The 13,641-nt window shown below is 40.9% G+C and overlaps 1 protein-coding gene across 3 annotated transcripts in view; it reads left to right on the top strand.

The window, feature by feature from the left end:
* The window catches only part of PEX14 (peroxisomal biogenesis factor 14), a 64,345-nt gene that overhangs the window by 43,742 nt on the left and 6,962 nt on the right, over positions 1-13,641 (top strand). Inside the window, exons 1-4 of one of the 3 annotated variants that reach the window (XM_062013173.1) lie at positions 11,030-11,164; positions 11,697-11,801; positions 11,921-12,006; positions 12,608-12,710. In XM_062013173.1, the coding sequence (XP_061869157.1) occupies positions 11,968-12,006; positions 12,608-12,710 (142 nt within the window). In that variant the 5' untranslated portion in view covers positions 11,030-11,164; positions 11,697-11,801; positions 11,921-11,967. Of the gene's footprint in view, positions 1-5,210; positions 5,334-11,029; positions 11,165-11,696; positions 11,802-11,920; positions 12,007-12,607; positions 12,711-13,641 lie in introns of those variants that run through there. The other 2 variants (XM_062013172.1, XM_062013170.1) reach the window with 2 other exon arrangements.

Genomic DNA, 13,641 nt, shown 5'->3' with positions numbered 1-13,641 from the left:
TGCCTTTGATGTTTGGGTTCCTTTATACAAAGTTTCAGCTGGAAGGGCAGCAGCAGGATGTTTACATTCAAACACAGCCTCTTAATGTAAATGAAGGGGAAAAACAAATCGGTGATGTTTCTGAGATGGTAGATTTTGTTAAAATGCTGGGTTGTACTCAGCCTCACGAATGCCCCATGAGCCAAGATGTGTGAAGGAAAAGGAGCAGGAGACTGTGTCTTTTTGACCTTTTTGAAATACGTTCAACTAAGCACAGAGAAGGATGTAGGACACACTTTTGATAAAAGAATCCCCCAGCACTGCATGTAACTGACTGAACAGGTGGAATCATTAGTCTGGATCAGATCCCAGAAGTTTATGATGATTCTTTTAAAATGTGGCCATGTTCTTTCTGAGCAGAGTTGACTCAGTGGCTTCCAGGAACAGGAGTGTAATGTCATTTCAGGCTGTCTACCAGTACATCTTCCTTTAAGTCATATGATACTGTGTACTAACTTTGGGTAGTCACATAGTTTGTTTTAGTTAAGTAAGTTGTCCAGTCCTGTTTTGTTTCCTTCTTACCAGAAAGTGTGTGTATGTGTGAGGAAAACAACAGAAACCATCCCCCCGCCTCCCAGCCCTCCCTGTCTTTTGTACCTGCAGAGGGGTAGGGGTGATGATTGCTCCAGGGTGGTCTGTCAGAGTGTTAATAAAGCTGGCTTTGGAAACCCACTAAAAGGAACTTAATTCTTTCCATCACCTTTCCCTATTACAGAAGAATTCTGAATTTCTTCCTAACCAGAATTTTCTCCCTAAAACTAACATTGCCTTCAGGTTGTGAAAGTCTTATGTGAATTCCTGAATTAAGCAATGAAAGGAGGAATATAATACAGAAAAAAATTTGCTTAGTATATGGAATGGGAAAAAGGGTTGTCACTGCAATGTCAGAGCCCATGTCAAGAGAAGAAGAAAATGCATATTGGCTTATTTAGTTAAGCTCATGCGAGGTTTTTTGCATAGCAGTTATTGCTACTGTGCTTCATCCAGAAAGCAGAGAAGAATGAATTGATGGTAAAACAAGAGTTAGGACTCACATCTCCTGAGTTTTATTTTCTGACTGTCAGAGGTTCAGTTTGACCTTGGAGCACTTCTCATATCTGTATGTCTCACTTCCTCCTCATCTGTAAAATACGTCTGGCAGTACTCCTCTACTTCAGAGGGTCAGAAGAGGAACAGTGTTTTGATGTACATGAGGTCCTTACGTTAAATATTAGTAGATATTATAAAAAGGGCCTAAATAAACAGTCAGGTCTTAAAAGTTTGTGGGCGAAGGAGATTTTTGCAATACATGAGGTGCAGCTACTGAGAGATACTTGTGATAACCCATTTTATTCTCTGACTTGCTCTGATTCTGTGTTTGACTGGGGTTTACAGAGGCTGAGCGATCCCTGAAAGCTGAGTGACAGCAGTGACAATCACAACAGAGGGCCAGCAAGAACCTTTGAGTGCAAAACAGTCATGGGTGTGGGTTACTCAAATCAACACCTTGAAGCCTGAAAAAGAAATTTTAAGGCTTTGTGAAAATTATGACTAATTCTTTGCAATGGCTGTGGTGCTGTAGAGGAATGAAATAGATGGTTGGGGGAAGGGAATAGGTTTGCATTCTGTAGGGCTGTGAAGACAGTTTCCTTGCATCCTTCTCCTCAGTCCTTGCTCAGTACCCTCTGCGGTTAGATTATTCCTTGCAGATAGCAATCAACTGGAAGGAAGTGTGTGTCTAATTTGCATGAGATTATTTAAAACAAAAAAAAAGGTCTGCATTAGTCAGGGTGATGGTAAACAACGCAAAGAGATGCCTTTTATAATATAGCCGTGGCTCAGCTTTCAAAGCCAAATATAATTCACTTACAATTGGCAGTTTCCTTTATTGTTCCTTTTAACCTTTTGCATTCTGCATGGTCCTGATCTTGCTGCAACTCCAGAAGAGCTAAAATGTTTGTTTTCCAAGGTGTTGAGAAAGGGGATTTAGAGCAATTCTCCTGTTAAACAGGGGTGATTTTCTTGATGTACCTATTTGAGAGTTATATTATACAAAGCCCCATTTTTTGCGGTACTGCTTTTGGATCCAAGGGAAGTGGTGTTGCTTTTGGATTACCAACCTCCTGATAGATTAGAACCATGAATGGACCGTGAATACTTTGTAATATAATGCAGTGATAGAAGGACTGTGATGAAGCAAGGTGGGATAGTAGAACTGTTGACACTTTGGTTTAGATATTCCCCCTTTTCTGTGTAATTAATATATTGAGGTTGAACAATGTGAGGCATGGAAAACCCGTGCTGTGTGCATACATATGTGTAGGTGGTGAATCTGAAAAAAAATCAGTCCAAAGGGAATTCTGATGAGTTCTTTATAATTGCTTGAGGACAGTCTTAGAATATCTTGTACATTTTTGTTAGTGTGTGTGAGAAATTACAACCATGAAGACAGGTATATTTCTGAATCCACAGATGACTAATTGCACTGCAGATTTACTCCATATATATGTTTAAGGAATCAGCTCTGGGAGATCATTCTCTTGGTGCTTGGAGACCAAGATGACAGGGCCTTAAAAACATCTTGTTCAGATGAGTAAAAGGAGATGTTCCAAGGTGGTGGCACTCCCAGTCTTCTCTGATAATTTTAAGAAAGGATGTAGTTGTGATGTTCCTTTGAATAATGCCCCTGGTGCCATGAAGATGCCACTTCAGAAAGCAGCAGAACTTAGTCCAGGGAAGCAATAATGATTTTAATTTGCACTCCTTTGCACAGGATTCAAACAAGAAACTGTAATGTGAAAGGTTTCCCATCATTCTGTCATTCACATCAGCTTTTTCTTCACAGTATGGCAGGGTTTTAATGGAAACAATGATACTTGAGTGTCCCTAGTTGGGAAGACCAGAATAATCCTAAAAGTGCATTATATCTGCGAAAGATTTTAGTTTGTTTGGGTGTTTTTTTCTCAAGCAGGATGGGAATAGAAGGGGCAGTGTGGTTAGGACACAATAAACATTGTTTTCTGCTCTTTTTATAGAGTGAAATAAGGATCCTCCCTCACCTCAATACATTTCTAAGTATTAAATATTATCAGATTTGCTGTCTTTGCATGGAAATAAGAAAAAATGCCCCATTCTAGTGGGAGCCACATTTGTAACCAAGAGTTAATGTCTCCACCTTTATGAAATTCCATAGTTTCTAGTGATCTGCAGTGTTGGCGTCTGTTTATGCCTTCTCTTACACTGGATAATTAGGAGCTGGCTAAAACCATTTCTTTCTGATTAGGACTTCACTTTTTAACATGGCTTAGACACCATAAACATTGCTTTTGTGACTAGAATAGTAGGCTGAGTTGTGTTCATGTGCCTTTTATCACTCTCACTGCAAGTCTTGTTCTTTGCTGTTCTGTGTGGTTTTGCTTCCTTATTGTTTGAGGCGTGCATCAAATACAAGTAAAGGAATGGTTTTGTCAGATTGCAGGACCCGAGATCAGGGACTTCAGATTTCTGATACTGTTTCTGACACTGACAGTACTCTGTTATGTCAGAGAAATTGCCTAAGTTCTCAGTGCATCTGTATCTGCACTGTAGAGTAGATAGAAGAGTATCTCACAGGAATTCATACTCACAGGAATAGAGAAAAGATCTGTTAGTGGTTAGAAAGCCTTCTGAATACCAGAAACACTGTGTTAGTGCTTTATGATATTAAATAACAGTTCTGGGACAGACTTGTGTATTTATTTTTGGCAGTAGTGTTTGTGCTACAGATTATTCTGTATGAGCCCCAGTATGCAGTGAAGTTCAAGATCCTGAACAAATTTCTTGAAATGTACGTAATATGCCCAGGAGCCTGGGCTTTTTCTATACTGTATCTCCCTGTAGTGTTAAATGCTAATTGTTTTAAAAGATCAAGTTCAGGAATTTCATCTACCAGCAATACTTCATGGCTCTCTAGTGGAGGTGATGGAGAGGAAAGCATTCCCCCATTTTTCTCCCACTGCTGTTATATTGATAACAATTTTCTTCAGTGTGCTTGGTCCCTGTAATAACTGTGTGAGAATCAAGAGATCTCTCTCTTCCCTTCTAAATGCTTTCTGTCTATATTCTTACTTTCAGCCTTATTGCATGTATAGTCAAAGGTCCTGAAGCGCTTCACATGTTCCTCATCGCAAGGCCACTGGCTTTCCAACTGCTTCTGTGCGGGAGCATGACACAAATAATACACAGCTGTCCAGGCCCTATGTCTTGGTTGCCATCTGAGTACTAAATTTTTTTTCTAGGGAGTGTTTTCTCCTGTTGGAAAAAAATATTCCAGCTGTGTTTCCTTCTTCACAGATGCTGGTCATTGTGAATCCTTCAGTTGCTTTTGTTTTCCCCCTTGTTGGCCAAATCCTTTCCATATGTTGCGGCCAATTACCGATGGTCATCCTGGCATTTCCTGGTGGCAGGAGTGACTGCACCAACATGTACCATGTGTGCAGTGTTACTACAGCTCTGTGTGAAATAAAAACCAGGCTACCCTAGGGCAATCTAATCATGCAGCAATAGGCCGGGGCAATGCTAAGCTAAAAGTTTGGGCTTGGCCTTGTTTTGATCTGTTTTGTTATAGTTTTATTTCCTCCTTACATTCTGTGTCCCATTCATACTAATCACAGTCAGTCCTGATTTTTTCTTTTTATTTCTGCATTTGTCATAAAATAAAGCAAATTATTCCCGTCTTCGGAAACGATCTAGACTAATTAGTCGTCTAACCCAATAATTAGTTTTTTGTTTCCCTGTCTGTTTTCATGCATTATTGTTAGTTTTTTCCCCTCTTTTTTTTTTTTACACCATTACAGATTAAAATGAGCCACATTTGCAGTTGATGGTATCTTTTTTTCGGGGGAAGAATGGAGAATTGCAATAGAAAGCTACTTCAAAAGCAGCAATAAACTCAAGGATAAATTAAGGAAATTGAATGAGCCACATTTGGAAGCAGCGTTGAGGCTAATATTCTGTCGCTTAAGGTTAAATTGCAACAGAGAAAGAGAGAGGGAGACATTCCAGTGAATCCAAAATTGGGGAGGCATTACTACTCAAGTCAGTGCCAAAATTCTTTGCAGCTTGAAAGGGTTCTGCCTGGCTTGAGAATTTAATTATGCGTGCATCAAGTGGGTAAAGGTGCTAAACTGATTTCATTTCCTCTGCTCCCGCAGGCCTGACAGATGAAGAAATTGACCTGGCTTTCCAGCAGTCCGGCACGAGCACGGATGAGCCACAGTCCCCAGGTCCTTCCACGCAGCTGGTGCCAGCTCAGCCCCCTCACCCTGTGGTGTATAGTAAGTAACACTTTGAAAAACATCTGGTCCTGTTGCTTTCTGTGGTGATTTCTGCAGAAATTTCTGTGCCAGATCCTAGATTTCAGTTCAACCAATGCCATACTTTCTTTGTCAGAATCAAACACCGAATGATACTCTGAATGCACTTCATAGTGCTCGGTGCCTGGGACATGATTGTATTACACAAGGAAAACGAGATACAAATGATCATCATCTACAAACATACAGGCATGCCAGCTTATCACACCTCTTGACCTGAAGGTGTACAGTCAATACAAATTAGATTCTGACCCACTGTAAGGACTTAAAAAGCATTTAGTCAACGCAGGACCCAGTCTTCCCTTCTAAAACTTAAGGTCGTGCTTCCCTTCATCAGTAGGATTCTCTAATATTTAGATCATTTATGTATGATAGAGCTGATAGATTCGTGGATAGAAGATTCTGTAGAAGTGCAACACTGTTACATCTTTACTTATTGCAAACAATGGACTCTGTTTAATAAACTGTTGGACATTGTCACAACGTTTTGTATTTTAGAGGACTTGTTTTCATAACTAGTCAGGCAGCTGATCAGTTCATGGAATCATAAAATAGCTCAAGTTGGAAGGGACCCATAAGACCACAGAGTCCAGCCCCCTGCTCCTCACAGAATGACTGAAAACTAAACCATATGACTAAAAGTGTCATCCAGATGCTCCTTGAACTCTGACAGTTAACGCCTTGAACAGTTACTTGAAAGAGGTGTATTTTCAGCATGAACATCAAGCTAGAATATAAGGTCTTCAGGACTCAGCCTGTGACTTCCTGTGCGTGAGCTCAAGGTCTGGCACGACAGCCCCCCAGTATGAATGAGCCTGAAGAGTGCTGTCAGCTTACACATAACAATTAATATGGATCTTTAATTTTAACAAGCTTTCTGTCTTCAATCTTAAATAATCTGAGGGGTGACAGCAGAAATTCTGTGTAGACTGTGTGGATGTGGTTGCATGGTTTTGTGTACAAAATACACTCTCAGAGAATTTTTAAAGTCCCAACATAATCTGTGGAGGCTCCACATTTACATATATATTTGCATTTTAAAACAAACCTCGCAAAAAAGTATCTAAGCTCCAAACAATAAAAACCAAAGTACACACCATTAAAAATCCATCAAAAGAAGCTGTTCAGCTCACATGTGTGTCTGGCAGTTTGAAAATCTCTTCACTTACCTGCCAAGTATAAAGAATAGGATTCTGACACCACTCCTAAACAGCTCTAGGTCAGATATTGACCGTATAACCGCCTGCTTAGGACTGTGTTTATTAGTTTATGACATAGTTTTGCTACTGATAGACTGAATACTAGGCTTGCTTTATGAGTTTTTAAATAGTCTGGTTTGGCACAGTTTGGGAAGAAAAACATTTGTGGTGGAGTTGGGCTCAGAAGTGGGATATTTCTGGCTATTGTATTGAGTGTGCTGGCGAGCTCCAGGACTGAGTGTGGCCTCCTGAGCTAATGCCTGTCTGCCACCGTTCACAGAAGATGCCAGAAAAGCAAACTCTATTCTCTTGCTGAAGAAACAGTGCCAGATCCCCCAGTGCTCTCGTTCCTCATTCATCTAACTCTTATTACAATCCAATGCTGGAAGAGTTAATCTTCCCTTATTTTATAGTGTTCCCCTAATAGGAGTATTGCAGGAAAGAAGTGTGTAACTCAAACTGGAAACACTGTCATTGTTAGTGGGTTTTCTTCCTTTTACTATTTTGACTTTCCTCAAAACACCAGCTCCCAATTTCTTCTTACGAGATAAAGTTCTTACCTAGTATTTAAACATCAAAATGATCCCAGTAACAGTTCCAGAGGGAAGTCTGAAAGTATCATCTGTAATGCTCAGAAACCAAAGGTGAATAAAAATGTCACCAAAGTTAAGCTTTTGTAAGGATTGCAGTTGTAAGCTCATGCTTTAGCTTTGTGATCTGATCAGTACTTCTTGATTAATTGGAACCAAAAGCTTTTACCTCTGAGCCAGTCCTTTTTAGCAACCTCCAAAATTGGGATAATGCTGAAAATAGGTTCATTTGGTGTTGTTCCTCTCCTCTCTAGCCTTTTTTTGTAGACCTTCTATTTAAGCTTAACCTTTAAATTGATGAGTAAAAAGAATAAATAGCTGAATATATGTGGTATTTGTTTGACCAAAATATTTTTGGGGTTTGTTTTAACCTATGCCCAGTTCTAATCTTTGACTGGTTTAGTACTGGTGTTGTTAGTGATGGATCCATCTTTGTGTCTTTGTTAAGTGCTTTCCAGGGTATCAGAAATGCAAAAAGGATATGTGAATTTCTTTAGAGCTGATGGATGAGACTGTGCAGTGGCTCAGTGCTCTTTCAAGGTGCCTTGTTTGCTGTAGGTTATTTCATCAGTTGGATGCTAATCCTCTAATGAATATCTCTGAATTGGTCCAAATCTGCTCCAGGATAGTTGCTTCTGTGATAGTTTACTAAGTCAATTTATCTTTCACGGATTTGTCAGGGGTTGTCATGTACAGAGAAAGATATCTACTACTTTTTCTGTTCATCTGTTATGCTTATCTTCTTACAGAGCGTTCATGACACTGGTGTTGGAATGCTTCAAGGTTTGAAGTACCAAAGTGTATGTAAAGGACAGGCAGACTGCTAGGCTGACTTGTTGATGGGAAAAACTCATATTGGAAGAGCTTATATTGAAAAAGATTCTGAGCTATATTTGCCTTCCACAAAGAAGATATCTGAGTTTCTTATCAAGCAGCATCTGATCTGCAGGAGTTTAGGTCTTGAAAACTTCGAACCACTTTGTGTTTGATTTTTTTTTTGTTGTTCTTTTGAAGTCCTTTTGAATAGTTTTGACACCTCTGCACCAAGTCACAGAACAAGAGAGAAAGAATTACCCCCTACAGAGCAAAAAGGAGAAACAGTTGAGGAGGGTACTGTGCTGAAAAGCAGTGGCTTGTGTCTTGAGAAACCTGATTTCTCTTCATCCCCTCTGCCCACAAGGTGTTGCTGCTTCATGTTTAAAAACTGTGTTAAAACTCTGGGTTACAAGTACAGAAGTTCAGGATGGCTTCAGAACCATCTTAGGAGTATTCAACAGGAATTGGACTATGTTTTGTTGGAAATAGCTGTTACCTGTGTAAGTACTTTCTTCTTCCTGAAGAGTTAACAACAAGGAAGCCTTCAGAACAGCATTGTTCTTGTATACCAAACTCCTCCTGGGTTTGGGTAAGAGAAACAATATTAACTTTTGAGAGGAAGAGATAAGAATTAAGTTTCTAGACACTGTATTTTAGCTCAATACCATCTCTACTACTTCTCCTCCTGTTCTAGAGGAGTAATTCCTTCCCTCCAGTTTGTACTTTTGCCAAGAGGTGTCAAAACTGCTTTAAAAAAAAGCTTAAAAAAAGCTTGAATTTGATTAATATAGAGAAACAAGACTTTGCCTGACTGATAATAAAACTGATAAATGACATTTGAATTACTTGTAGCAGTAATTTATTACATAAAATATCTTTTATTTGACATGCGATTAGTTGCTGGAAGCATCACTCAATCTGACTAGCTCAAACATGCTCTGAAATGAACCCCCAGTAAAAAACCAGGGCTGTCTGCTGTTGGCATTATGAAATGCACCAATCCAGCAGTGAGGACAAAAATCTGACTTTAAATATTTAAATGATTAATTGGGTTTATATATAATTATTTTTTTTACCTTTCTAACCCCTATAATTACAAGCAAACTCAAGGGAGTTTCTGAGCAAGGTGTGCAAAGCTGCATGTTTATCATCCAGGTATTGTCTGTGTTCTTTCCTGTGGTATTTATGGTCTCCATTTATGGGGTTTTGTGCAGGTTTTACACCTGCTTAAAAATCATCTCCAGTGACTGGTTTTTCTTGCCATTTGGATCTTATTCTCCCACCCCTGTGTCTTCATTATGTGTGAGGCTGTAGACTACAGACTGTCTCCTCTTACAATTACAAATGATAACTAGAATCCAAACTCTTTTTATTCCCAACTCTTTTCCATGGTTTCACTGCTTGGTCTTGGAAAATCACCTCTTCCACCTCCGTTTGTGCAGTTTTAAATGTGGGATGCTGGTGAGGCTGCCCTTACTTGGATGCACAGGGCGTAATTAATTGATGTCAGGAAAGTTAATTTTGAGATGAATGAGGATCTTAAAAATAGTAAGTGTTTACTCTGGAAGTGCAATTCACAGTTGCTGCTGTGAAAATTAAATATACTTCCAGAAAATGCAGACATACAGCTGGTGAAAATGTCTGTATCCCTTCCATTTGCCTTTTGGGGGTCTCGTTTGTAGAGTGGTTTGTTACTTCCCAGTGCCTAAATTGAAGAGTAACTGGCCTATTAGAGCTTTTTCACTGTCTCTGGATTTTATTCCAGTTTTAGAGGTGGGGAAATTGAGGATATGCAAAGAAGTCATGGTAAGCACTGAGGTTGCAACTAAGAAACTTCTATCCCTTTCTCCATCCCACAATTTAGATCAGAGAAGAAGGAAGATTGAATGTGGATTTTAGGCAAAGCTCTGACATTCCTCATAACACTGTAAAGTTGATGTGGTCAGTGTGGAGCCCTTACTGTGTCCCTCCCTCTCCACCCCCCTCACTTTTTTTTTGCCACAAGACAGAATTATTTCACACATCTCTAAAACGAGTAAAATGGCATTTCGGCTTCTTGTCTTTATAGACTCTCTGAACTTTAGGAAAGATCATTCTGGTCCCTTTTCATTAATAATGAAAACCAAGGGGCAATAAAATGTTCTTAGCTCAAGCATTATAGGAATGGCGGGAGAGATGAGTGAGGTGAGAGGGCAAAGAGGACAGGGACCTACAGGTGTGTCTCCTTCCTACTCAGAGGTCACCGTAGCTGGGAGGGGGTCAGGGACAGCCAGTCAAGGACTGCCATGGACAGGGAGGGCACAGCTGCACCCACAGACCCTCTGAGGTTAATTAACCCTTTCCAATGGGCAGTTCAGCCCAGAACAAGTCACGTTGCCACAGAAGGATATTTTTAGTCAGTTCAGGGAGAGACTTCAGGTACCAGACATGCCAATGAGAGCAGCATAAGGAGGGGAAAGTGGGATGGATGGCTGGGGTTTGCAGCAAGATGAGCCAGAGGTGATTTTAAATCCTGACATGTACACAGCCAGTTACTGCAGCTTAGCTGACGTGTGTTAACTCATTAAGTTAAAAAGTTATGATAATTTGATCATGTGTCTAAGCTCCAAAATTGCAACTGCAGCAACCCAAAATGCTGCTGGTGACACTATTCACCAATTCTGACAGAACTGCTTTAATTTGTTCCGATTTCTAGCCAGAGGATAGTTTGAGGAGCTGTGCCTTAAAACACAGCAAGAAGCTTGGAGTGCCATTGTTTGAGAGTCGGTGTCTGTAGAGCCTAAAGGCTGGGATTAAGAGTAACTCTTGCAATGAAATGCCTGTGGAAGATCTCAGCAACAGGAAAAGTGGCAAAAGGTGATCAAAGCAGAAAGGAGACAAGCTTCCAGCCATTTCAGCCAGTTAAGCCTCCCTTTGAAAGCCTAAATTGAACCTTTGGAGAACAGAATGCATTTCCGCAACGTTACAAGTCACATGTGTTTGGAGATGTAAGTCACAGATTTGGATCTGTCTGTTTGGAGACTGTGCACCAGCCTCCACCTCATCAGTTCTGCCCACATCCTGCCACTGAACTTTAGGCAAGATCACTCTGCATCCTCTTTATTCTTAAAGAAAACCGGGGGCAGTAGAGGCTTCATTAAGGGAACTGCGAGGGAGGTGAAAGGATAAAGCTGGTGGAAAACTACAGGTATCTTCTGACTCTGCAGAGCATACCATACCTTTGCTTTGCTCTGTGGAGTCTCTAGGCTTCTGTGCAGAGTTGTGTGTTAAATATCTCAAGATATTATCTACCTCTTTACCTCTCTCTGTAGATATTTGTGTGTTTTCTCCCTGCTGTTTGTGTGCTTTTTGGTTGCTACTCATAATTCAGGCTTGAAAGACACTGGATCCTTCCTCATTGAAATGGTCTGTAATTGCTAACACAGTGTTCATAAACTCATTTATTGCCCTGATAGATTTCTCTTCTTTCTCAAAACACTTCCTTCTTTCTTTTTTTCACTTCTGGCTCCATGGCTCTGTCCTTGGTTTAAAAAATTGCGCTAATGAAGAACAATTGGTGTTCAAGTGATGAGTTAACCATAGCTGGTATTAACACTACAGACAATTATCTTGGGGAAAGTGCAGTAGGGTTCAGAGTGCCTTCTGCAAGGACAATGTAGGGCAAAACAGCTTGATGGAACTGCTGCTGTGATTTCTGTCCCTTTGACACTTCGTGCAAGGCCGGTGTCAATGCTAGAGGTCTGGAGAGATGGTTCGATGTCCTAGGGCCAGAAACCTGCACATTGTACCTCAGGGACTACCAGCATCTTAATGCCTCCTGCTCAGTAAGTCTAAGCCTACTAAGAACCACCAGAACTGGCATTTTTCATTGCTCTTTTCTCTGATAGGAAGATGTTGTCACCTGCAGTTCTCACTATGGTTATTTCTTGGTTTTGGCCTTTAGGTCCACCTGGCTCTAGATGGCGAGATTATGGGGCTTTGGCTATCATAATGGCAGGAATTGCCTTTGGATTCCACCAGCTCTACAAGGTAATATCTCTCACTACTCTTACACTGTAAGAGTAACCTGCTCCATTAACCTGCTCCATTCCCTTCCTCTTCCTTGAGCCACAGATCTCTGCCTTTCCCTCTGCAAGTCATGTTTTTCCCTTGCCAAGGTTCAAAAGATTTTATAAGACCTCTGATGCCCTGGCTTGTGCTTCCTCTGGCCTTTCCTGGGCCTTTCCCCTCTTCCTACATCTGCATTTCTTGCCTTGTGGATGTAGCTCAGACGTTGTGATACATCAGTGTGTTCACGTTTCAGAGCATAAGATCTGAAATTGTACTCCATACGTGATGGATGCTTCTCTTGGACTGAGAGCTGTCCCAGGAAACGTTAAATGGAGTTAGGAACTGGTTTTTATCCAAAAATGTAACCACAGAACTCTCATCTTTTCTGCAACTTCTTTGAACACCTGCTGTAGAGGGCGTTTCTTTTCTCAGCCAGGTGTGTGGGTAAATGATCACTGGCTGTGTGATAAAGGCTGAAGTTTGGGTGGTGGGCTTTGGGGATGTTTCAGGCAAATTAGAAATACCACTTTGCATATCCCTATTTCCTAAAAAAAACCCCAACTTTCTGTACTCCATGCAGAAATACCTGCTTCCTCTCATCATGGGAGGCAAAGAAGACAGGAAACAACTTCAGAGGATTGAGTCAAACATTTCTGAGATGAGTGGCAGCGTGACACAGACAGGTAAAGATTAATGACTCCATCAATTCACCCCTCAAAGCCTTTCCCTCTGTATCCTCCATTCTGCCAAGACTCCCACCCTTTTCTTTTCCCTCCATCTCCACTTTATGTGGTGACTTCATTTATCTGCTCTGAGAATCTGTTCACATTTGCAAATGAAGCCGCCGTCATTTCGGTTTAATTTGAAATTGCTTGTTTACTGTCGGCGCGGCCTCAATTAATTATGTTTTTACGGAAAGGCTCCCAACCTCAGAATATTAATAAGGGGAATAAAATGACAGCCTTTCGGAGGGCTGTAAAGTTCATTTTTAATTTCTGCTTCTCTGATGTTTTCAGGGGCTTTTTTTTGGTGTTTTCCCCCCACCTTCCATCTGAAAATCCGAGGAAGGGTCAGGAGAGTCTGTAATTACTGTGCCTCCTTGACCTTAGCCACCTTCTCTGTTATTGACTCTACAGGGTATCTGTTCATTACCTGGTGCCCTAATGATGGTCTGGATTAGCTGTTACCTGTCACACCAACAGACTTTTTAATTTTATTTTATTTTACTGGCTTGTTTACTGCCTGGGAGCTTTGGATAAAGTACCAAAGTGGGGAAAAATCCTCCTACAGCTGGAGTTGGAGTCCAGCAGTTCTTCATTGTTTGCTGGGGTGTAGGGGTGGGGAAAAATACAGAGTGCTCCCTTGAAATTAATAGGGGGAAAGTGCAAAGCATACTCAGCTGGTGGGATGGGAGAAAGGGTGATTTTCAGCACTGAGTTTGTTAAAGAAGTTGGGGTCGCAGAAGCTGGTGGGCTGAGAGCAAGAGGTTGCTAATTACACTTTTTAGTGGAGGGTGAGAAGAAAAGCATCCTTCATTTCTCCTGATATCCTAAGGTCAGCCCTGAGACCAGCCTCTTCCCAGATTGGAGCTTGCCCCAGTGTTTGCCTGCATGA

The sequence above is a fragment of the Colius striatus genome, chromosome 21, assembly GCF_028858725.1.
Source record: "Colius striatus isolate bColStr4 chromosome 21, bColStr4.1.hap1, whole genome shotgun sequence".
Classification (NCBI taxonomy): Eukaryota; Metazoa; Chordata; class Aves; order Coliiformes; family Coliidae; genus Colius; species Colius striatus.
This window is presented reverse-complemented; position numbering and strand designations above follow the sequence as displayed.